The sequence below is a fragment of the Astatotilapia calliptera genome, chromosome 6 (assembly GCF_900246225.1).
Source record: "Astatotilapia calliptera chromosome 6, fAstCal1.2, whole genome shotgun sequence".
Classification (NCBI taxonomy): Eukaryota; Metazoa; Chordata; class Actinopteri; order Cichliformes; family Cichlidae; genus Astatotilapia; species Astatotilapia calliptera.
This window is the reverse complement of record NC_039307.1, coordinates 28,900,784-28,926,603: the sequence shown is the minus strand read 5'-3', so window position 1 is coordinate 28,926,603 and position 25,820 is coordinate 28,900,784. Positions and strand designations below refer to the sequence as shown.

General features: G+C 40.5%; 1 protein-coding gene across 2 annotated transcripts in view; it reads right to left on the bottom strand.

The window, feature by feature from the left end:
- Positions 1-25,820, bottom strand: part of LOC113024429 (caskin-2-like) — a 49,142-nt gene that overhangs the window by 13,216 nt on the left and 10,106 nt on the right. For both annotated transcript variants that reach the window (XM_026171528.1, XM_026171529.1), the window contains exons 2-15: positions 25,616-25,667; positions 23,848-23,945; positions 17,146-17,291; positions 16,801-16,896; positions 14,077-14,198; positions 10,325-10,433; positions 9,775-9,883; positions 9,322-9,416; positions 8,088-8,202; positions 7,269-7,550; positions 5,281-5,379; positions 4,989-5,173; positions 2,422-2,503; positions 44-111 (exon numbers count right to left, since the gene is read on the bottom strand). In XM_026171528.1, the coding sequence (XP_026027313.1) occupies positions 44-111; positions 2,422-2,503; positions 4,989-5,173; positions 5,281-5,379; positions 7,269-7,550; positions 8,088-8,202; positions 9,322-9,416; positions 9,775-9,883; positions 10,325-10,433; positions 14,077-14,198; positions 16,801-16,896; positions 17,146-17,291; positions 23,848-23,945; positions 25,616-25,667 (1,658 nt within the window). The remainder of the gene's footprint in view (positions 1-43; positions 112-2,421; positions 2,504-4,988; positions 5,174-5,280; positions 5,380-7,268; positions 7,551-8,087; positions 8,203-9,321; positions 9,417-9,774; positions 9,884-10,324; positions 10,434-14,076; positions 14,199-16,800; positions 16,897-17,145; positions 17,292-23,847; positions 23,946-25,615; positions 25,668-25,820) is intronic.

Here is a 25,820-nt window from a genome sequence, read left to right as displayed (position 1 = left end):
CACCGGGAAAAAAAAGAAAAAAAAAAAAGAAGATACAACTCACTTTCCCATCATCCTCTTCGGCCTTCCGTTCAAACGAGCGCTGCTCGTGAACCGTGCTGCTGGAAGAGCCTTAAGGTTTAAGTGATAAAGAAAGGCAAAGAGAAAGGACAAAGAATAAATCACATTACTCTCAACAATTTTCATTTCTCTGTTAATTACACCTTAAAGCTAGCTGTTTACAAAACACCCGCCTATTTATTATTTCTATTGAGTTGTTTAAGAAATTAACGGCTTCATGTGAAATCGTGGTCCTTTGAAATCTACCATCACTAAACAGCTGTTCTAGGAAATTAACTGTACTTCAAAGAAACCGAAAAAAGATCAGAAACAGTAACTTATCTCATAATTGTTTGCTTTTCAAAACGCTGCAAAGCCAAGAAATGATATTATGTGGTGATCTAAAGGATTCTTATGTGGGAGAAGCGCAGGAGAAAGGAAACCATGCCAGATTCCCACTGCCTATGGAGCCCTTCTTAACAGCTTTCATACTTGGCTGGCTCGGCAGCGCTGTTTTAGCACTACACTTCCCACATAACACTTAAACCAGTAGAATGACAGCGGATTAAACATGCTAATTTATGGGCTTCTTTTAAAGTGAGATTAGTAAAACAGCTACAGCTACAAAGTGCCCAAATTTAAGTGGGAGTCTTGAGACACTGTGAAAGCGTCTACACCATGAACTGTACGTGCACATTAATACAGAACATTTGCTTCAATGCTACGCTAGTCTTTGTAGCCCCAAGTGAACACTCACCTGCTGTAATGCAGACCTGCAAACAGCTTGTAACAAATAAGGTTTGTAAGCTGGTTCAAATCCAAAACAACCATTAAAGTTTTGACTGTAAAATTAACGCGTCTGAAGTTAAAACTTCCCAAATATATCAACCCTGTAACGCCTGTAAGTCCATCTTCTTTCATACAAGACCGCTACATCATCAGTGTTATTTGAATGCATTGAATCCGACACATGCAGTGCTACTGTGAGGAATGAAGTCCACAAAAATACTGATGTAGCAGAAGTGAAAAGCATACCAATCGAATTTCATATGTGCAAAAAATCCCCCAAATTTCACCTTTCTGGCAACTATTTCATGCTTCATGGAGTTAGCAGAACTAATTTTTTATTCATGTTGATTCTTTTATGTAAAAATATGAGGCTCCAATAAAAAGATAGACGTTTCTGATTAAAAAACGCCCAAGGCCAAGTGAATTTAATTCCTTCTTTAAAATCTGTATTACTCACTTTGTAAGAGATGGTCTGATGAGATCTCTAATCTGCATGACAACATCAACATCTGTCTATGGTTCAGTTTTTAGTGCTGTATCGCAGCTAGTTTTTATCAGAGAGATGATATCAGGGATCACTGGGTAGCCAAAACTACTTACTCAAACACAAGATCAATATTATTGATCGATACTGGCCATTTACTGGCATTAACCAGCAGTAATCACGGCTGAGAAACTAAAATGAAAAAAGAAGCGATAAGCGAAAGGTATAGTTTGTCCACCAGAGGGCGCTCTGCAGCTGATCCAAGCGGAGCGAGAATGTGTAAACAAATAAACATAACAAATGTCAGGGACGTCTGTTTGTGATTGTGTGTCTAAAAGAAAAGAAGACATTTCATTTTTAAATCACCAAATATCAGCATCAGTATCGGTGTCGGTATCGCAAAATAACTATGAGACACAAAGAGCGTAACATTTTAGCTTCACACTTGCAATACTAATCGATCAAAACTGACAAACTAAGTGTTTCCTCTGCAAAATAAATGTATTTCACGCTCACAGGAACGTTAGATATGTAAATTAATAGTTTTAAGCTGGTAGTTTAACGTAATCTGTTGAATTTCTTTGAGCAGTTTTTTTATTCTGCTTATTGCAAGCAAACCTCTGCGGCTACAGCTAGAGCTCTGACTCAGGAGAACAAGAAAGAATCCATGACATCCCAAGAAGCCATGTCCCCGGCTGCTTACAGCAGCTTTTTAGAAATGAAGAATAACTTGAAATACTCTTCTAAAAGGACCGAGACTGGAAATGCTGCTTGTGTCTGATATGAACAGACATGTGGTCTTTAGAGGGCCAGGCTGAAGAATAAAAAGTGATTCACATAAGCAATCAAAACAAGCTCCGAGGCGCTTGTTGTACTTGTGAACACTGCCTTGATCATTTTTAATTGTCATCACTTACAGACAAAAGCAGGTTTTTTTTCCAAATTAACTGATCGCACGCGTTTCCTTTCAAGCAGGCAGAGACAAACTTTGTCATCTGTGCTTAAATCACTGCAGCAGCACACTTAAATTAAAGCTGACACGAATGAACACTTCAAATACAGACGGCGATATCGCGCTACGCTGTGTTTGTATGAGTGTGTGTGCTTACTTGCTGACTGCTCCACAGACTGCGACTGCTCCAAGAGATGCTCCTTGGCTTTTACCGACTGAGACAGCACAGTGGCCAGGAGCTGAAACACAAAAACACACACAGATATGCTCATATGTACACACACACGCTCACATTGAGAAACATTTACTCAAGCATAATCGTTCAAATCCCAGAGGTGGTCGGTGACTCAGCTCAGTACTCAGCACTCTGCCTCCTGTATGTCCTACAATTTTCTGGTACAGCAGAAATACCAGCAAGACATTTCTTAAATGCAAGACACTAAAAAAACAGGAAATACACATTTTATACCAACTGTTAAAATATCATTTAGTATGTGCTGAACAGCAGGATGTACAGAAAGGAAAAGCACAACAGATGTTTATGCTAAGAATTAGTTTCCTAGATCTTGTCCACATGCGGTTGATGTAATTTAATACAGTGGGCGACACATTTAAGTGCAGCTTTAAGGGAAACTAGCTTGAAATCAGACTCAAAATCATGGCCGGTTACCTTTAACTGTGCAGTTAAAAAATAGTGGTGCAGTGGTGCTTGCTAAAGCTGCTACTATAGTGGCAGGCTGACACACAAGTAGCACTCTATAACTGAGCATCCTGATAAGCTGTAGTTGGTGTCACGTTCTCTGATGTGTTCATCAGTATGAATGTGGGTGTTAGATAGAAAGCACTTTCTTAAAAAAATCTTGTACTAATGAGTGAATGAGGCAAGAACCAGTGCATTTAGCATTTACAATCAAATATTAGACTGACGCTATGTTAATAGTTCATCTGTGCCTGCAGCTTCGTCTCCATCTGCCTGTCCCTCACATCATGCTCCCTGGATTTGTCCCTTTCTCTCTCTCCCCTTCACTTACTCTCCAGTGTGGTAAAATAACACATGAATTAATAATGAGCTGTCAAAGGGTGAATGTCATACAGTCCCGTAGAAAAACAAGAACACCCAATGACTCAGTGGCTTGCACAACCACATTTAGCAGCATTAATTTGAAGTAATCGCTTTCCGTGGGACTTTATCGCTCCCTCGTTTCATTGTGGAGGAATTATGTCCCACTCTTCTTATAGCGTTGCTTCATTTCTTTGAGGTTTGTGAGCATTTATTTATGCAAAGCTCTCTTAAGGTCCCACCTCAGCATTTCAATGAGGCTGAAGTCTAGACTTTGACTGGACCACTGCACCTTGTGTTTTTTCTTTTTAAGGTATCCTGTGTGCCTGGGATCACTGTCCCGTTGAATGACCCACTATCAGCCCAGCATTAGCTGTCAGACAGATGGTCTTGATTCTAGAAGACTTTGGTATAAAGAGGAGTTCGTGATTACTTAGTGGCTATTAGGTTCCCAGAACCTGTGGCTGCAAGCGAAGCCCAAATCATTCCCTGTCCACCACCGTGCTGCCAGTTGGTACGAGGTGTTTGTGCTGATTTGCTGTGTTTGGTCACTTTTAGTCTCATCTGTCCAAAATGCATTGTTCCAAAAGTCTTGTGCTTTGTTCAGATGATGAACTTTGCAATCCTAACCTGTGCTGCCATGTTCTTCTTAGAGAGAACAGGCAACCCCGTCCAAACAATTCATACTCGTTAAGTCCTTGCTGTACTTATACGCTATCACATTTAGAAGATTTTCGGAAAACTTGACTTGAGGTCAAAGTCACTGAGATCAAACATGTCTAAGATTTTTAGTAGATACTCCTATGGTATCAATTTGAAGCTCCTACGTTGCTTCGTTCTCGAGTTATCGCATTCACAAACCTCCGTGTCCACGTCGAAGAAAATCTACTCTGGAAAATAACTGAAACTAAAATCGAATAAAAAAACAAAAAGTCATAATGAAATAGAAATAAAAACTAACTGAAAACACAAAACTATAATAACTCTGGTTCACAAAGACCAAAAATTGTGTTTTCAATTGTTTTGGTCATCACAGGTGTTTCATCAGCAAAATGAAAGGAAGTTTTTGCCGCCTTTGATCTTAACACGCTTATCAGCCACCTTTTAAGGTGGAATATTTTCTTGAATATTAGTTCAGTTTGTATTGTGACTCAGTCAGCGGACCTTAAATATAGCAGTTAATTGTATTTGTTATGGCTACATGCCATATGCATTAGTGATGACTGGATGTTCGGATGCTTAAGAAGATCTATTTAATAGAATCACATTATGCAAACTACAAATATTCTACTTCCTCACTTGCAGAAAACAAACAAACTGTGGAGGTGTTTCAGCGGTACACCTATGACAACAGCTCACTGTGGAGGTGAGGTGCAAAAACACGATAAATAAGACAAAGTTGAGTTGCTTAACTTGAATTCAGCTGCTACACTGTATCCAAACAAACACAATGCACCTTGTGTGCTGCTAGGAAAAAACAACCAACGGAAGAATAAACTGAGCAGGAAACAGAACTGTGGTTATCACATGAACTACAGTTGTGTTTGCTTCCTAGAAATGTTTTGCCGTTTCCCAGAAACGGTGTGTGTGTGTTGTTTTGTAAGGAAACAGCAGCAACGTCATGAAATGTGTGCAAACACAACTGAATGCAAGGAGTCTTTTACCTTGACTCCTTCTGCTTGTGCATGCAGGCCGGGAGCATTAAGGCCGTGGGTGTTGACCCCTGGCGTGGGTGCGGGGTGGGGACTGGGTGCAGGAGTGGTCAAAACATGCGTGTTTCCAGAGCCCTGCAAGCTGCTCGATGACCGAACACTGCCGAGGCTGCCGACGCTGCCGCTGCGCTCGCCACCTCCACACATAAACACACGTTGTAGAACGCAGCATTACACACACACACAACGTGTCTGACACACATCATTTCCTTTTTTCCCCCACAAAAGCACGCTTTCAGTTTACCTGCCAGCGGTTTGCGCAGCACCCAGATGTCCTCACTGGTGCTGCTCTGCTGTCCCAAAGTGGGAGAGCCCTGAGGACTCAGCTCTGCAGCTCGTGAACCTGTCTCACACACACAGAGACACACACAGAACCCCACATCTGTTACTCCTTTGGTCTTAGTATTTTAAATTTAAAACTTTGTATTAGCAAAAATGCAGAAACAGAAACAATATCTGAGCGATAATAATGTGTACTGCTGTTCCCTACATACAGTAAATGTGTTGAGCTTGTGATTAAACACTGTAAAAGGCACAGACTCACACGCAGAGATACACTCACTCAGCTCACGTGCATAAACATGCTACTACTAGTGGGAGTCCTGAGGCTTGTAGAAACCCACAGACCCTTTTGGTCAAAACACCATGAAGCTGTTGTGAATGACACATCCAGTGACGTGTGGTGATTCTACTTAATCACTGTAATGCTGATTAAAAATGCCGAATACGGCCTCTCAAGTTATTTATAACAAACACAGCATGTCGAGTAAGATAAATGAAAGGGTCATTTCACTGGAATTATAAGAAATGTACAAAGGAGGCATTACTTTCATGGCCTTAGTCGTCATAAAAACCCACATTTAAAGAAACAAAACAAAGGTTTGAGTCAGTTAGGACCCACACGGGCTAGATAAATGTATATGTGGACGAATTACTAATTTTGTTAGCCTTTTTTTGTAAATAATTATTTGATTGAACTGATCCTTTAATGAAGAACTGCCTCAAGCACAGATGGCTATGTAAAAAAGAAAGTCTTCAAGGGACAATATGCAGTCTTGTTTAAAACTAAGTACACCATTACTGCTTCCACAGGTGATTGTAGCTCAGGAGGTGGAGCAGGTCACCTACTGATGGGAATGTTAGTGATTCGATCCCTGGCTCCTCCAGTTTGCATGCCAAGTACTAACCAAGATACTAACCCCAAGTAGCTCTCTGATGCATCCGTCGGAGTATGAATGTTCATTAGGAAGCACTAAAAAGCTTAGAATGAATGTGGCATGTTGTATAGAGTGCTTTGAGTACTCCAGCAGATAGAAAGGGCTATATAGAATCAGTCCATTCGCATGAAATCAATAACACACAAACACAAAAGAGCAGTTTGCTGGTCTGGAGCACTTGGGTGTGCCCAGCAAATTCATCCCAAGGTCAGACTGTGCAATGCAACAGCTCAGACTCTACAGGCCTCAGTTAGCATGTTAAATATAAAGTTCATCACAGTACAGTTAAACAAAGTCTGAACAAGGCTTCTTTGGAAAGCTTGTCTCTACTTTCTGAAGCGAGCACAGCTCCGAAAGCCCGTTTTTGATACTAAAAAAAGAAAGTATCTATAACTTGAAATGTCGAGTTATCTTTCTCTAAATTTTGACTTATTAACTCAAAATTTAGAGAAAAGTAACTCGAAATTTCAAGTTAGCGCTGCCAATCAGTAATCTACGTAAATGACGTCATTTCCTTATTACCGGGAAGCTGAAGCCCTCAGCTACAAATGCTACAGCTAAGCTACCAGTATTACAGCCAGTCATAAATGCACAAATTGCTAAGTATTTTCAGTGTGGTTCATATGAACAAACCAGAACACTTCTGGAAAAATGTCCTCTGAAAAGGCGAGATCAAGGTGGAGATGTTTGTCAAAATGCACAGCACCATGTTTGGAGAAAAACATGGTGCTGTACCGTTGGTATGGTAGGCCGCTAGAGTGACACAAAAAACAATTATTAAAGTTATCGCTGCTAAACATGGTTCTGCACGCAAGTGAGTCATGAGGTGTACTTAGTTTTTCACAGGACTGCTTCAGTTTTTTTAGGCCTTTTTGAGTATTTTTTTATTTGGCTGAACTGATTCTTTGATGAAGCGTTGCCACAAGCAGATAGACAGCAGGCTTTTTATGTGTTCTTGACAAAAAGCAGAGAAAGGATTCTTATCTGTGACTTAAAGTGACACTACAGTATGTACCTGTCTGACTTTGCTGCTCCTGAGAAGTGGAGAGAGGAGGAGGAGGAGGAGCAGTGGACAGAGGAGGAGTACACAGAGAAGGAGGAGAGATAGGGAGAGGAACGTACCCAAATGAGGAGAACCGAGGAAGGGACTGTGTGTTGGGGTTAAGGGGAGGAGGGGGAGGCAGATGCAGGGGAAGGACTTTGGAGGGGGGGTATGAGTTTCCGTTGACCGAGGCAATGGGGCAAGGGTTGGGCCTGCGGAGGAGGAGGGTGTGGCACTGCTGGGAGGGGGAGTGACCTGGCAACAATCCAGGAGGAGGGGGGGGGCAAAACAACAACAACAACAACACAACAACAACTGATCAGTCAACTTGAAACAAAACAAAAGTCTAATCAGAAAAAATCAGAAAATGCACAAAATAATAGTTGATTAAACTTAAAACATGAGAAAAGAATACATCCATATATCCACAGGGAATATATCATTATAAAACAAAATATAATATCACTACAGCAATAAGGCAAACAAACAATATGAACAAAAACATTACAATCTAGCAGGGTCGGACTTGTTTATTAATTAGGGAGGGTGACAGAAGGAGCAGAAATATAGAGGGGTGATTCAGGGCCGACTGCGGATAGAGGACTATGTTTGATTGATGCAATCAATGAGACTGGCAGGGTGGGGAAAACAGATGGTATGCCCCAAACAGGCCGATGATGCCACAGCTAGCTACAACTAATGACCAGCTATAGCTGCGAAACAGCTGCTAAGCTCACACGCACATCCACCCACCCACCCATGCACACACACAGCTGTGATGCGGGTGGTCACCTGCCCTCTTGATGACTTCCACCATGTTGGAGGGGAAGTAGCCCACACGGTCATTTCCTGTCCGGTTGTCATGAATACAGCCTTTCCATCGGCCATCAGAGTGCTGCTCTAAAACCTGTGCACGTACAAAGATTACAGCCACTTTTCATTTCCATAACAAAGACTGCAAAGCCAAACTAAAACCATACCTATATCAAGTTTAAATCTTTAGCTCTGAACCTCACACTACCAGCTAACTTCAAACTATGGCAATAGTGGCTACTGCTCAGATGGCAGTGTAACAAATTTAGCTGTTAATTCTTTATAAAAATACTTCTACCATTGTTTTGCTTTTACTTTTTCAGACTTAGCAGCTGAAATGAGCAGAAAATGTCTGTTTAAATTTCCATTTAAAAAAAGGCAGTAGTTAAAAAAATGAGTGGGAAATAACACACCATGCTATTTAGTCATTTAGCTATCATTAGCTAGCATTAGCATAGTTAGTAGTTTGAGGCATTTTTGCGAAATATAATTTAAAATTTTCCATGTATATCATAGATAAACTGTGTTTTATCAAGTGTCCACCTTGATAAAGTGGAATAAGTGTCCACCTTACTAAACCCTGAATTCTTCAATCATAATACATTACACAACTGTTTTTACATTAGCAGGCTGGCTTTAGCATTGCCATTTTTAGCCAGTTGGCTACAAAACTGGTTAAAAACACAAAACATACTATATAAACTGCCTTAACATGTATATAGTTTTTGTGAATTATTTTTATAAAATTCAAATCCTTTTAAATTATAGATATTATATATAGTAGATGACCTCAAAACAAAAGCCAACATTGCATCTGCTTTACGTTATGTATTTTCATGCACATCTGTAAATAGGTGTTCGCTAACAGCGCCTGTAAGTGATTACTTTTTCATATATACAAGGTAGCTTGCAAAAAAGATCAATGAATATAGAAGAATAAAGAAATAACATAATAAATTGACATAGATGTCTGTGTTTTCTTATATGAGTGAAGCGAAGAAGCGCCATAGCTCTGGCAAAAATAATAATTTGTTTTTAATAATAGTTTGTGTGGCAAAACCTCTTTTCAGCTCAGTGATGCTTACACTGTAACACCCAACTATTAAACTGTGTAGACAGATTGATATTACCGACACAGGTTATTATAACTGTCAAACATGCAGCAAAGGCTGAAACATATTTTTATTGCGGAACCTTAATTATAAAGCTATACCGTGATGATGTCGCCAGCTTTGATGTTGAGGCTGGTAAGGTCATAGTTGTTGCAGTAATCCTTTAGTGCTCGCACCTGCATTGCAGCTGAGGCATCTACAACACAAGAGTATAAAGTGCAGACAGAAGAGAACGGAGAAGGTGATATTGGTGGGTAGTATCATTAGCATAATAAATTTCGCCAGTCTAATCAATACAAGAAAATCCCAAAATAAGAATGGACATTATGCCATTGTTTTAAATGTCAATAGCAATAAATTCATTTTAAAAATGTCTTTTTACAGTATGTTGTTATTTATAACAAAAACCAGGTTCCTAATAGTTTTAACACTCACAAAGTGGGCATGGCTTGAAAAGCAGATTTTTGGTGTTGCCACCAGCTGGGAGGGTTTAAAAAATGTGTCACACAAGGATTTGTGAGTTGGTGTGCGAGCTCGTGCACTCGCGGCCTCACCTCTCAGTAACTGTTTGATCTCCCGGCTGGCCTGCGTGGTAGTGAACTGGTTAACGATGTCCAGGGCAGTCTGACTCAGAGTGTTTCTCACTCCTGCACTGATGCCGCTCTGGAGTGACGCGGAGGAGGAAAATGATTAAAGCTGCAAAATCAAATTGTGTGTCACAAAGAACATTCCACAGTAGGGATGTTTGTTGTGTGCGCTGCCTCAGCATTAACATCAAAAGTGAAGCGCAGCAGGACGAGAGGGGACACTTAAAGTGGGCCCTTTACAAAGGCAGGGTTAGGCATTTACATCCATGTTCATCTGAAGGTCAAAAAAAAGGTTAAAAACCGAACAACAGGTTTGAATATTGGATGACAGACAGGAGGCTGGTCAGCCTGCTACTGCTTTATGTAATAAACAATAACAATATAACATATCCCACAGTTTCCTCACAGTCAGATGAATGACAGTTGCTGGGGTGTGAATTTGCACAGCTCATAGGAGGGAGGTCAGCATTAACAACAGCTTCTTATGTAAACACATTAAACGGATAGTTAGACTTACATCCAGCAGCAGGCGTACTACCTCCGTCTTCCCACAGAGGGCAGCCTGATGTAGTGCTGTGCCAGACTCGGACTGTCTGTTGATATCTATTCCAGCCTGAATCAGCAACCTGCAGCGAAAAATAATAAATATTTCAAGATAACTTTTTATGACTGCTCTAAAGTAAGAAATGAAAGAAAAGCATCTACATTCATGCAACTCAATAAAAGTGGAAATAAATTCCCCAAAATGACATTTGGATTAACCAGTTTTTCAGTCTTTTTGTCAGATGTATTTTTCATAGTGTTTGTGTTAAGAGCTGCCAGTTTGAGTGAATGGGGTCTCTGTGTTTGACTGACAGCTGTTGCCAGGCTTCCACAGGAAGAAGGAAACAAAGAAAATATGTTTCTAGTGTAACTAAAACCCACAATGTAAAAGGAAAGCACCTTTTGCACAGGCCAACCCTTTGCGCGGTTATCTAACATAGACAGTTGAATTTTACCCTGTAAATGTTTGTTTGGTTGGTTATTCAACAAATTGCAGGAAAAGATTTGTTTATAGGGGGTTAAAGAGGAAGTGGACTTTGGCAAGAAAGCTAATTTGTGTTAATCTTTTGTGCCATAAACACACGCTCACTGTGTAGTAGTGAAGGCAAGAAACTGAAGATTGAAGAAAAGGCATAGAGAGAAAAAAATCACTGGCCTGCTATAGCGTTGGGCTCAGGAAACTGATGGTGTTGCCATGTTCTGTCCTATACTGCCAATTGAGGAGGAAAACGTTCAAAAATGCTCACAATTAGGTCAGCCAGCAACTTGTCACTAACACAGTTCACCAGAACCATCTATTGATCCATCTGTCTATTTTCTGCTGTTTATATATGTCCAGGTCACAGGAGCAGCATTCTAGACAGAGATGTCCAGACCTCGCTCCAACCAGCCAGCTCTCTTTATCAGAACAGAGCGCTACAGTGTCCCCAATACTGCAGATGACATGAGTCTGAATGAAAATCTCCCGCAAGGCCCCAATGACAGGCAGCAGCCACCTTACGTCTGTAGCTCCATGTAGGTGCAGAGCATGATTAAGTCAGACTCGGTGTCCTCTGCCTCCTTCTGAATGGTGTCCAAATTCTGCCATAGGTAGGATTTGACGATCCTTCACCAAGTTCTAGTGTTTGGTAAAGTCCTTTCCTGGGTGTACTGGGACTTTGTCAGATGTCCAAGTCACGTTGGCCGTTGACATGTGGGCTAGGGTATTTTGGTGCAAAGCCCACTTATGTCCCAGTGAATGTTAAAATTTCTCAGTAAGAGAATGAAGACTCAAAGACTAAAAGGCACCTGGGCCTAATATTTGACGTATAAGTCCACACAACAGTCAGATATCCTGTCATCCACCAAACATGCAGGGTCTCTCACTGAGAGCATCTCCAGAGGGGAACAACATCCAACTCCTTCCCAGGAGACTGGCTGCAGAACCGGAGTCATACATGTAGGTGAGCCTGACAGTAGTCCTATTACCCAAGAACCAGTTTTAGCAACCAGGAATTGGATCGGATCTCTGTTCCAGACTGCTGCCCAATCCACATAGCATCAGACCTTTACACTCTCTTACCTAGGATCAATAATGTCTTTCGAAACCCAGCTAGGGCTATTTGCCCCAGATAAGGATCAGGGGAAATGCCAGAAGATTACGGTTTGAGAAATGGCTGTTACAGTGGCCTGTGCTACAAAGGAAGACTGGGGCCTTTTTTTCCAGGCAACTTCAGGTTTAAACCTGTTTTTGTTTTCAGTTTTGAAGGTTCACGTCTTCCAGGCAGAATCTACATCAAAAGAAGCCTTGATGTAGTGATACTATAAGATCCTAATACACGTCACCTAAGCTTCGTACTTGTTGACCTCATAAAAAAACATTCTGACCCATTTTTACCCCTACCCTCCATACCATAGGCCTGCATCCACTCATGTAGGAAAACAGCCACACCTTTTGTACAACCCTTTGCTACTACATGGTTATTGGACATAGGCATCACTTTTTCCTGTAACCGTTTGACTAGTTGGTCATTTATTAAGGCATAGAAAAATATGTGACTATATATGTAAGTTAAACAGGAAGTGGACTTTGGCAAGAAAGCTCAAGTGGGCCATTCTTTAGTGGTAGGCTTTTGTGTCATGTAAAGGCTCATTGTTATCTCTGTGCTGTATATATAAAACCACTTTTTATTTTTCAAATACTGTAATTTTTCTTCATTTTTAAAAGATGCTGAAGTTTGTGATGTGTCATGTTGCCTAAACTGTATCCTTTGTGTGAATGTGCTCGATTTGTAAATCCTGGGTTTAATTATCGAGTTAAAAATTATCTTTGGTGACAGCCTAGCCTGATTGCCAATACATGGGTAAGTGAAGCCACATAGAAGAAGAAACCTGGGTATGTTTAATTGACTTTATAGTAAAGACCCCAACTCATGAATTCACCATATTTTTCTTTTGACTCCTTTGTCACGTGGTGTGAGCAGAATCATCTGCAGCTCAACGTGGCAAAGACCAAGGAACTGATCGTGGACTTCAGGAAGACCAGGAAACACTTGACCCCAGTTTCAATCCAGGGGGTCAGTGTTGACATTGTGGAGGACTATAAATACCTTGGAGTACACATTGACAATAAACTGGACTGGGCTAAAAACACCACAGCACTTTACAGGAAGGGCCAGAGTCGTCTCTATTTTTTGAGGCGACTGAGGTCCTTCAACATCTGCCAGAAAATGCTGAGGATTTTCTATGAGTCTGTTGTGGCCAGTGCGATCCTCTATGCTGTTGCATGCTGGGGGAGCAGGCTGAGGGCAGCAGATGCCAACAGACTTAATAAACTAATCCGTAAGGCCAGCAATGTTGTGGGGATGGAGCTGGACTCCCTCAAGGTGGTGTCGGAGAGGCGGATGCTGTCCAAGATAAAGACAATGTTGGATAACACCTCCCACCCACTCCATGACATGTTGGTCAGTCACAGGAGCACGTTCAGTGAGAGACTGAGATTACCGAAAAGCACCACTGAACGACACAGGAAATCATTCCTGCCTGTGGCCATCTCCCTGTACAATGCATCCACTTAACACACTGTTTGCTGCTACAGCTACACATGTTTCTTTTTCAGCTATTTATTTATGAGTGACTTATGTATGTATGTATGTATATATATGTATATATTGTACTATTCTTAGTTAGTGTATTGTCTGTCTTGTCTTAATGTTGGCTTATAATGGAGCACTGTAACAAAAAATAATTTCCCCCAGGGATCAATAAAGTATTCTGATTCTGATTCTGATTTTCTTTTTTTAAACTTGTGTTTTGCTGTATATCTGTAATCTTTCACTTGTATATATAGTTTTATGTGATGTGAACAGGGCCTATGCATGTAATGTTTTTGCCTGTTAAAAAAATAATAAATAGAAAAAATAATGAATAGAAATAAAGACTTGAAAGAACTGTTTAATATAATTCATTGTTGTTGGGATGCTTCAGAGGACTTGGCCCAGTTTCTCTAATGTATGTTGTTCACACCTCAATTCTACAAATCTCTACAATCAAGGTGGATAGTGGAAACCCTGCATGACCCATAGAAACACGTTAGCCTTGTTAATGGGAAATATGCCAGGTTGAAATGAACTGGCATTATCCTTTAACGTTAAATTAGATCAGTCGGTGGAGAGACAGAATGACTAAGTGTCTAATGAAGGAGGTATAACAAACACAGAGCAGACAGAAAGGAGTAGTTATTTGGACCGTATCACTTCGATGTGTCCGTTCTTGGCAGCCAGATGCAAAGGTGACACTCCGTTGGGGTCGGAGGGTTTTGGTTCCAGCATGGCTGCACACATGTTACTGCTGAGCAGGAGCTGGACCACCTAAACACAAAGACACACAGTGTAACTTGTAAAGCCATTTCATGATTTATATTAACTCTATAATTCCTTCTGTGTAAAAGTGAATTTAAAACTAAAATCTGGTTTCTCTGTGGACTAGCAGCAACACAGGTGCACACTTTGGCTGCTAGTTTCTTGAATTACCTCTGTGTCCACATGTGGCTGTCTCAGTAAGACCATTGTTCTTGTTCATTTTAAGGATTTTAGACATTTTTAGGCTGTGTTGTTGTATAATTAATCTGTTTCTGGAATAATTAACCTTTTAGGTGAACATTTTGCCTATAATTTTAAAATTAAATGGATGTCACCATTGCTTATCTTTACCAGGAAACTCTAAAATAAACATTTAGGTATAGAGTCTCTCAGTCAAAACATGGCAAATTTGGTACTTTTGATAATATCTAACTTTTCTTCTTACCCCATCATTGGATCAAAATTTGAGTTTGTCTCATACTTTGATTAATGTCTAAAAACTAATGCTAATGCTAACAAGCTAAAAGCTAAGCTAATGGCATTCCCATTATCTTTAGCTGTACTTAAGTATTTAATATTGACTATGTGCACATTAGCATATGCTACTTCCGGTGCGGAAACTCCTGTGGGGAGCTTTGTTTCCGGTGTCCTATTCACGCCCTGTTTACGGTCCAAAACAAGTTAAGCAAATGAATGAATCAAGCGGCGATTTACATTTCTATAGATGTCTTGGGCATTTACCCAATATATCTGTAAATGATGTTCATCGACTTGTCGATATTTTTTCCCCGCGCCTCAGAGCAAAAGAGAAAAGGGATTCAAATGTTATATTTCTCAGCTGTCCCTCGTTTATCGTGGGTGTTATGTTCTAAAAATAACCAGCGATAGGTGAAATCAAGTAGCCAATTTTATTTTTTGACGGTGCAAAATGTTTGGTGGACATCGTGGACATACAGCACTGCACTTCAGAGTCACACTGCTAGCAATCGATGCAGCGATTCTGTACTGTACAGGAGAGACGTCACGGAGAAGATCGTCTGCAGTGATCAGGACGCAGGACACAATGTGACGTAAAAAAACGTGCAAACTTGCACTAAAAAAGATCTGTGAAACAGCGAGGTGAAAGGTGAACCGCGTTATTAGCGAGGGACCACTGTAATTTTGAAGGTAAGTCACAACATACCCTTCGTAAATACTAATGTATAGAAACCGTTACCAGCAATCATTCATTTTTTGTGGCTTTTTTCACGGTTTGTTAACATGCTGTGTAGGTGTGTACTTGACTAGCTGATATCGACATAACTGGGGAAACATCTGGTTTGACTATTCTTCACCTGTAGTTTGAATGCTGAACATTTGCCTGTTTAAATCATAAGACCAGTCACTATACAGAGATGTGCTTCTGAATTTGCCTGCTTGCATCACTCTGCTTGTGTTGAGTGATGTAAACAACTCATCGATCTAAACTCTTTAAACATCAAAATTGATCATTAGATTTTTTATGACACAACAGTGGCAAGTGTTCCCACCTTCTCCTCTTTGTAACTTAACGTGATCTTTCCGTTTTCGAGTTTTGGACATGATTTTAATAAAGCTACCGGAAATGTACAACCCCACATCCGGTCTCAAACCAGGAAGTTAGCATTTTCTCGTGCACAGGGTCTATTACTAAGCAAATCTTAACATGCAAGTGAGTTGATGTGATCTGTTTAGCATGTTAGCATGCTAACAGTTGCAATAATTTACTTTGGTTTTTCATGTGACATCAAAAGGACATTGTTCAAGAATTGTCCACCAAACTGGACATGATACATCCACTGGTTGATAGCGAATTAACTAAATACCTCTTTGTGATTACTTTGGTTGCTAGCAGATTGCCACAGTTGCCTGTAGTTCTTCATTTTTGTATGAAAATACTTGCTAGCTACAAGCAACGCAAACTGTAAATGAGGAAGACTTGCCTTAACAGTAAAAGTTGTGCCTGAGGAATACAGCCAACATTTTAAAGGGTGTCTGCTTTTGGTCTGTGTGACAATTTTCACAGATTCTTTACAGCTCGGAGAGCGGCTGGCTGGTGTTTATAGACAAGTTCGTCACTTATTCGTCACAAATTACCAACGCAACAACATTTTAGCAACCAAAGCAATCACAAATAGGTTTTTGTACACCAGTTGGGGGAGACATGCTTTTTTCCTACCAATAGGAGGTAGCTATTGGGGCTCACTAAATTGTCTTTAGGCCTGAGTAACTGCGGCTTTAGAAATCATTTTCCCAGCAGCTGCTATCAACCTCGAACCCAGTCAAACCCAGTTGGGCAATACTCATTCTTCCCTCACAATCACTGGTTTTCAGTTGGTTTCACACATCCAAAATAACAGGCAAGTTAACGTCACCTGGTTAGTGGCCAAGATAACTTCTGGCTTAAAGAAAAAACAAGATGGTGGCAGCAAAAATTTAATGTGAAGCTTTAAAATGTGGAGTCCAAAACCAATGGGTGATGGTGATGTTACATCCATCTTCATCATTTATCATTTTTAGGTAAAACATATTGTTGATAGGGTAAAAAAAAATCTTCTGTTTTGAACCCAGTTGTAGTTATTGTTGTACTCACTCCAACACGTCCAAATTCGCAAGCGAGGTCCAGTGGAGTTTTCCCAGCTGTGTCTGAGATGCACGGGTTGGACTGGTGCTGCAGCAACATCTCCGACTGTAACACACAGACGCACACAAACAAACAAATGTTACCAACACATTCAAAGCTGAGCTTGCAACAACCACGTATCAGGCACACAGCATCAAGCCCACATAACAACTACACAGATCTCACATAACACAAACACTGGCTCTGTGCACAGTAAAGCACCTACAGTGCACACACACACACACACACACACACACACACACACACACACACACACACACACACACACACACACACACACACACAAACAGTTACCCCATCATAGTGTCCATGCTGAGCTGACAGGTGGAGCGGGATCTGTCCTTCATCTGACTGTCCGTTGACTGACGAGCCTGCCTTCAGCAGCATTTTCATAGGCTCAGTCTTCCCCTGCCATGCAGCATAATGCAGGGGACGCATTCCTACACAAAACACACACAAACAAGGACACAAACATACACAGCCAACATGACGGCACAATAAAACAGACACACAACACAACCCACAACCACATGCACACAGGCACGTACAAAAAAATGAGAATGTAAAGACACATGAGTGCAAGCAAATACAAATTTTTTGTTAGTTTAGGTTAGTTTGGCATTAGATACCAAGCAGACAGAAATCTATCTGGTGCTGATTTTACAGAGAAATCACTAAATTTACTTGTTAACAAATACTCTCATGGTTAATTCCCTCTGTGTGGCCTGTTAGTCTGAGAGATTAGGAGAGCTTAAACAATTATTGCATTGAAAGAAAATTAACCAGATGTACTACAACAGTAATTAATTGAAGCTAATTAAAACAAATGTTATATTTACAGGAAAATACATTGGTTCCAGTTTCTCTTTAACAAAACGTGTTGGGCCTGCATGCTATGAGACTCGACAGAGAATGTATTCACTAAACAACCAGCAAAGCAATTGAAAAAACTATTGGTGGACAAAGTCACAAGGTAACAGCCCAAATAGGACATCATGGGATGTTTGAGACAAACACTTTGAACACAAAGGGCAAGAGAAGTCCAACCCCTTTCTTTCTATGGCCCCAAGAAACCCTCGGAGGGAACTGCACAGCGACTCCCAGAGCCATGCACAGCATACAAGGTGATGCCAAGTTTTGCTGTGCAAAACATCAGTGCGGACTCCTTATCGCTGCCTTTAACAAGTTTTTTCAAAAAGGTCTCAAAGACTTTAGAGTCAGACCTGTTACAGATCGTCAACTTTTCTTTATTATCAGGTGTGTTTCCAGAATCACTAAAAACTGCTGTAATCAAACCTATACTGAAAAAGGACAATCTTGACAAGACACAAATGAACAACTACAGGCCGATCTCAAATCTCCCATTTTTAAGTAAGATCATTGAAAAAGCAGTTTCTCAACAGCTCAGTTACTTCTTAAAACAGAATAACTGCTACGATGCCTTCCAGTCAGGTTTTAGACAAAACCACAGCACTGAAACCGCTCTGACCAAAGTGTTTAATGACATATGTCTGAATACAGACAGTGGAAAAATGTCAGTCCTAGTTTTACTGGATCTCAGTGCAGCATTTGATACAGTTGACCACAACATATTACTCAAACGACTGGAGAACTGGGCAGGTCTTTCAGGAACTGTACTAAACTGGTTCAAAACATACGTAGAAAACAGGAAATACTTTGTATCAATAGGTAACTTCACATCTGAGCAGACAAGTATCACATGTGGAGTTCCCCAAGGTTCCATCTTGGGACCCCTTCTGTTTAACATCTACATGCTCCCACTGGCACAGATTATAAACAACAACAAAATAAACTATCACAGCTATGCAGATGACACACAAATATATATCACAATGTCACCAGGAGACCGAGGCCCTGTACAGGCTCTTGGTAAATGCATTGAGGAAATCAATGACTGGTTGTGCCACAATTTTCTCCAGCTAAACAAAAACAAAACTGAGGTAATAGTCTTTGGCGCCAAAGAAAAACGATTTCAGGTCACCAGAGAACTTCAATCTATACATCTAAAAACCACAAACCAGGCGAGAAATTTGGGTGTAGTGATGGATGCAGACCTAAACTTAGAAAAACACATTAAGACAATAACAAAGTCAGCTTACTATCACCTCAAGAATATATCAAGGATAAAAGATCTGATGTCTCAACAGGACCTGGAAAAACTAGTCCATGAATTCATCTTTAGTAGGCTTGATTACTGTAACAGCATCTTTACAGGTCTACCTAAAAAATCAGTCAGACAACTATAGCTCATTCAGAACTCTGCTGCTCGAGTCCTCACTAAGACCAAAAAAGTGGACCACATCAGTCCAGCTCTGAGGTCTTTACACTGGCTGCCTGTCCGTCAGAGGATAGACTTTAAAGTTCTGATGCTGGCCTATAAAGCTCTGAATGGTTTAGGACCAAAATACATCAATGACCTCCTGACCCAGTATGAACCATCCAGATCCCTCAGGTCATCTGGATCCGGTCTTTTATCAGTTCCCAGAGTCAGAACCAGACACGGAGAAGCTGCATTCAGCTTTTATGCTCCTTATATCTGGAACAAACTCCCAGAAAGCCTCAGATCAGCTGAAACACTCAGTTTATTTAAATCCAGGTTGAAGACTCACCTGTTCTCAGCTGCATTTGAATAAAGCACCAAATCCACACTTTAAGCTTAAATTTCAAAACTTACATTTAACTACTGATTTTATCTACTGTTCTGATTTTATCTGTTTTGATTTTATATACTGTTGTTTGTTTGTTTGTTTGTTTGTTAATTAGTTAGTTATTTAGTTTGCTTGTTTTAATCAATTTTAAATCATGCTTTTTATTTGTTCTTGTTTCTAATGTCTCTGTAAAGCACTTTGAATCACCTTGTTGTTGAATTGTGCTATACAAATAAACTTGCCTTGCCTTGCCTTGCCTTGCCTTTAACCAGAAGACATCTAATACCACTTTGCAGCGGTGGCTTCGAGAAGCAGTGAGCGTGTTTCTCATGGCAGCAAACCAAGACCTCCAGTCTTGACACTAGAGATGAGCCACACCATTGAGCTGAATAAAAAGACCCCTCCAGCCTCAGCTGGCATGAGAGACGCCTGAGTCAGAGGATAGGTGCTGGCAGGATAAAGAGGCACAGCAGCTGCAGGAGTTACAGAATCTAAAGCTTAGAGATTTCAGGCCAAATTACTATCACACGGTCTCAAAGATCTTCTCGAAAGTGTGATTGGGCACGAGAAGAGCGGACTGCGCAGGAATAAGAGCAACACTGAGAAATCAGAGGAAATGCTCGACGTACACGAATCAGTTCAGAGGCCATTTTTTCAAAAGTCCTAAAAGAAATGAGTATAATCCTGTCTTGTTGAGAAACTGTGACTGACGTGCAGCATCAGGCGTATTTTATTAATAGCGCTGTATTTGGAAGGCGGCAGTGTTTTCTCATTTTAACCGTTAATAATGTTTTGATAAGACTAACCTAAAAACATCAAGTAGGGGCTCATATTTATTTATTTTTTAGGTTAATTACATGCACCAAAAAAGAAGTGAATCGGTCACAGCACACAATACCATTAAACGATATTAAAGAATGTCTTTACTCAGGGGGTAAGGTTGAAAAGCCAATCTTAAATGGCTGTGATCTTTGGGCCTCATGCAGCAATGCATTAATAACAGATTCTGATTGTGACTGCATGGGCTCAGAAACACACGGTTAAGGTAAAATCTGAGTATTCAAGGGAAAAAAATGAACGATTCTTAAATGCTTCTGTCGCTGTGTGGTCTTCAACAAATCCAAAGGTTACATTTTTTTGTAAATCATGGACGCTGTGTCCTCTGCACTAAACAGAAGAGCGACCATGCATGCAACTTAAAAGCCAGCACTGGTTACGTTCTTTAAAGTCTTAATTTCTGAGAGAACCACCACTGCTAAACAATATATGCACGTTTTGGAAAAGGTATGAAACTACTCAGGAAACGCCTTGCTTATTTCAGGAACAGAGCACCTCCAAAGTCACAGATTCTGGGTTCTTAGCTGGCTGGTCTGCAGTCCAGACATGTCACCCACTGAAAACATAACACACTGTTTAAGATAATTTCAGTCAGCGTATACTGTAGCATCACATCAATAAAGCATCTGGTATATTGATGTGGTCAGTTAAGTAGAGACGGGGTTGCTAATCAGTTTCAGCTGCTTTGGTGTTAATTAAATTAACAACATCAGTAGTTGTGCCGGAAGGTTTGCCGTGTCAGTGTCATGGGAGGCAGTTACTCTTGGAGAGCGGGACAGTTGGAAAGTCCTTAATTCATCAACAGGACTGGTATCTGTACTTCACACCATCTGATATTGTTGTGTTAGGTGTTGTTCATGGACCAACAAAACTAATGTTGGTCCAGGTTCAACATTGGAAATGATCAATCATATTGCAGTGATGTCATAGTTTTGCAGAATAAACCATCACACCACATAGCAAAGTGTAACTCTAACTCCCACCAACCCTTCTGGATTTGGATTTTTTCCTGAGCAGACTAGAGATGGCACGATACCACTTCTTTATGTCCGATACCGATACCGATATCATAAATTTGGATATCTGCCAATACCGATATGAATCCGATATAGTGTGTTTTTTAATCAATAAAACTGTTTTTTTAATATCTTGCTGCTTTTTGTATCAGTTCATAGGGTTAAAAAAAACATTAAAGCTATTCTGTTATACCTGTATGCAAAAACTACCCTGCACCCAAAATATTTCATAGTTCAGCAATACTGATCAATCTAATAAACTTAAACCTACTCCATCCTCCCTATTCTGGTATTTTAAAGAGTAAGCAACCTAACTAATAGGGCTCTAAAACTCCCAGCAAAAAAAAAAAAAAAAAAAAAGGGAACCACCCCCCCCTCCACCTCATGATGCTTAATCGATGTAATCGACTTTAATTTGATGCAGTGTGAAAAAAATTGCACAGAAATCAATTATTTTTCAAGAATAATTAAATAGATTCAACATCTTTCTTTAACAGAATTGCAGACTGCACATGATGATGAAGTACTATAGCTTACTAGGGTATATTAGACTTAACAGTTACTATATACAGTAATGGACTTCTATACATTTTACATAAGATTAAAACTTTGGGTGTAAGATTCAGATAATTATTTATTAAAAGCTAGACATTTTAAATGAGAATAAGAAGAAAAGTATGTCTTTGTGCCCCCTTTTCCCTGTTCATGCCCTGTCGGCCCCCTCTGGCTAAACTTTGCTAGATCCGCCCCTGCACAGTTACCAGCCGTCAGCTACACAGAAAAGGATCCTGGTGTAGAAAGTAATATTAAATAAATTCTAACAAAAGATTATCAAGCTTAAACGTGCTGCTGTTGTTCAGCCGCTGGTTTTCTCTTTCTGGCGCGAAGTGGGCGATAAACAAAGAAGAGAGACGGACTCGCACATAAAAGCCGATCAGCTGATCATTAATCAGTTTCATGATTGAAGCAGCAGCAGGAGAGGGAGAGAGAGAGAAGAGGCAGTTGCTCCATATATCGGTTGTTAAGCTTAACACGGGAATGCTTCACAAACATTCAGAGATAAACTTACACACTTGCTTTACTTCTCTCTGGGATCACTTCCTCGGAGATGAAATGCCGGTTTGGTAGCGAGGCTACAAATACATACAGCCGCTCTATCACGTGACCACACTGCTCCGACATGCTACGGTTATGAGCTGAGTTACGCCATGTCGCAAGTTTTGTGAGGTGCTTTTTTGATATTTAATAGATCGGATTACATTTTTTATTTCTCTCCGATATCAGATCCAGGAATTTACGTCAGTATCGGACCGATACCGATACTTAATATCGGATCGGTCCATCTCTAGAGCAGACATTGGTAAGGGGTCTTCCAAGCCACAAAGCTATGATATCCTAAAGTGATTATTCAAATGCAATGTTGATCGCAGACAAACATTATTATGTTGATCCAGGAACAACATCAACACGATATCAGATAGACTGTTTACCTCACCTCTTGCCCAATAGCTATACGCTCCAGCACTCTGTGACCCTGAATCGGATAAGCACTTAAGAAAAGGGATGAATGCATGAAGGGATGGACATGTTCCAACTTTCTGTCTTTGGAAATACCCTTCACTTGTTCCTGTGATTATTCTGGCTGAACACATAGCCACTTTCCACATTTCCTTTTTGTGATGTTTGTCTGGAGGATATACAGCTCCAAAGCAAAGGCCCTCAGGATGTTGAGGCAACTTAAGCTGGCATCTTGCAGAAGTATGTTTTCCTAACACCGGAAACAGTTCTCTTTAAGACAAAGTTGGCTGGTTCCATCTGGTTGGACAAATCTTAAATCTCAGAAACATTATTAGTATTTTTTGGGCCACTACCCTGACTACAATCACCTCCTATGTTCTGTTAATAAAGCACACAGTCAAACACCTACTCGTAGAAGGTGAAGATGTGCTGTTTCCTGGTGCCTCTGCAAAATCACACCCATTAAAGCAGTAGGTTCACCAAAAGAGGCCTGGTAAGTCTATTTAGAGGCACACTGGGCATGACTGAAAGTGCAGACACAGTAGGCCTACATCCTGGAGGGATTATAACTCCCATCTGCCCTGAGATTTCTTCTTCTCCTCCTTCTTCTTGAATCTGCCAACGTAGGATCGAGATATTCTCTGCTCTGCTTCCCACTTGGCTCTCACTCCTGCAGCCATGGAGCTTTCCTTCTTCTGTTTTCTATTGTTGACTGTGCAAACAAATCTGTCGCTCCTCATAAATGCACGCCACAGACATAAATTGCATTTCCAACAAGCTCACCTTTTATTACATAAGCCGGTATTATTTGTCACACAGGGAAAGCCGGAAAGTATTTGTTTTTGGGCTTTTTCTGCACAGCCGTGTGTGTTCGTGTGTGTGTTTTGTGCCTTATTTTGTAGCAGCACAGCGTATCCCAGTGACACTGTGAAAGCCTGTGTGCATTTTTTTTTTACCTTTATGGTCTTTGATATCCACTGCTGCCTGGGCCTCCAACAGCAGAGAGATCATCTCCTTGTTGCCACTCAGAGCAGCATGATGCAACGGCGACAGCCTTCACACAGACACAGATTATGTATAAAAATACACACATTCAAATGCATAGTGTAAAACCTGAGCACAACTTTGCTAAAGTAATCTTCGGCGTACAGCTGCTCCGCCCCACAGCTCTGTGTGACGATGGGAGCGCGTGCGGGGAGGGCGGGTGGAAATGACCTACTTCCATTAATAAGCAATCTCTCTCCCCCGGAGTCGAGCGTACGCGCAGGGCATCTGTGTGTGGGTCTAATGGATCTGTGGTGAACATAAGAGCGGGGCCCTGGAGTCAAATCAACGACTCATCAGTCATTACACAAGAAGCTGAGTCCAATTATCTGAATCCAATCAACATCATAAAAAGATCTTTGTTATCTGATGGAGTCAAACGGAACACAGCCGTAAACCAAGCATGTGCACACAAAAAGCTTAACCAATCATGAAGCTAAATATAGCCAAAATCCATAGTTGAACATTCAGAGCTGATAAGGGAATATTTCTGAGCAAATTAGGAGCTGGGAAATGTTGGCTTTGCTTTAAGGTGATAATTACAGTCTTCAGATCTGAGGTCTTCAGCTGGCTACACTCCTATGAGCCAAAGACAGATTTAAACAGGAGATAATGTGAACAGTAATAACGGCTTGCTAGCCTATTGATTATTTGAAGATTTTTCTTCCTATTTGTTTGCCACAGTTAATTAGATATTCACAACATGGATCAGCTACAGCCCACAAGCATCGGGCTTTGGTGTTTATTTTTCTCATGATAACTGTCTCATGTTTAATATCAGCGAGGTATGAGACATTTTATAACAGAGCTCTTAAAATGATCTATTTGTGACCCCAGCTCACAGGTTCTGCATTAGTTTGGATGTGAGTCAAAATCAGTTAACAGAAAGTGCTTTTCAGTTTCATTTAATTCATATGATTATTTCAATTACAGCACAGATCTCCTGGCCAGAGGTCGCCCACCACATGATCCAGACTGACCCACTGGAAGCTATTGTAAGGTATAAAAATAGAAAAGGAGGAAATAATCATGGACTGTCACCAGGAAGCCTTGTGTTTAAGCACGGACAAAATGGGGGTTTATGAAGGAGCCCGAATGAATCAGAGCAGTCTTCAATTTATGACTGAGTGTGGAAAAGATGAGCATCTCTGGGTTTTCCTCATTTTTTATGTATATGAATGTTCATGTACACATTCAATTCAGTTTCAGCCAAGCCTGTGGAGATTTTCAGTCTTTGCTAAACGCGGATCTATAATAAAAGTCTTTTTTTTTAAGTTTCCTTCAGATTGGCCCAACTGTTAGGAAGACGGGGCACATATGCTACAATCAGGATGGTAAAAACAAGTGGGAAAAATCTGAAGGTGTTTTTTTTACATGTTATTATGCGGGATCTTTACATGTGAGGCTCATACAACTAAAGAGCAAATTAAGATGTATTAGAGCTTTGAATTTTAGTGAGCGGCTCGATGGCTGAGTAACAACTACCTCAAAATCTGAGAAAACAAGAAAAGATCTCAGGATTCAGTTGTGTTGATAGTGTTGTGAGTGTTTTCAGGGCCATGAAGAAAGAAATAGGTTATTATAAAAGATGGAATGAAAATGGAGTGATAAAGAAAGAGGTGTAATGATAGAGTAAACAGCTGGAACAGGAGGTGATGTGAAACATCTGTGATCCCTCACCCATCTGCATCCTGGATGTTGACGTTCACCCGCTTTGCTGCTCCGAGAAGCTCTGAAAGGGTAACAAAGAGTAAGAAAAGCATTTCAAAAAAAGTTCAAATTTAAACTTTAATCTAGGGACAAGTATATTCTTCTGTCCTGTTCATTCAATATTTAATTGAGAGCCGGTAAAGTTGAAGCAACATGTTCACATCTGTGAGTGTTT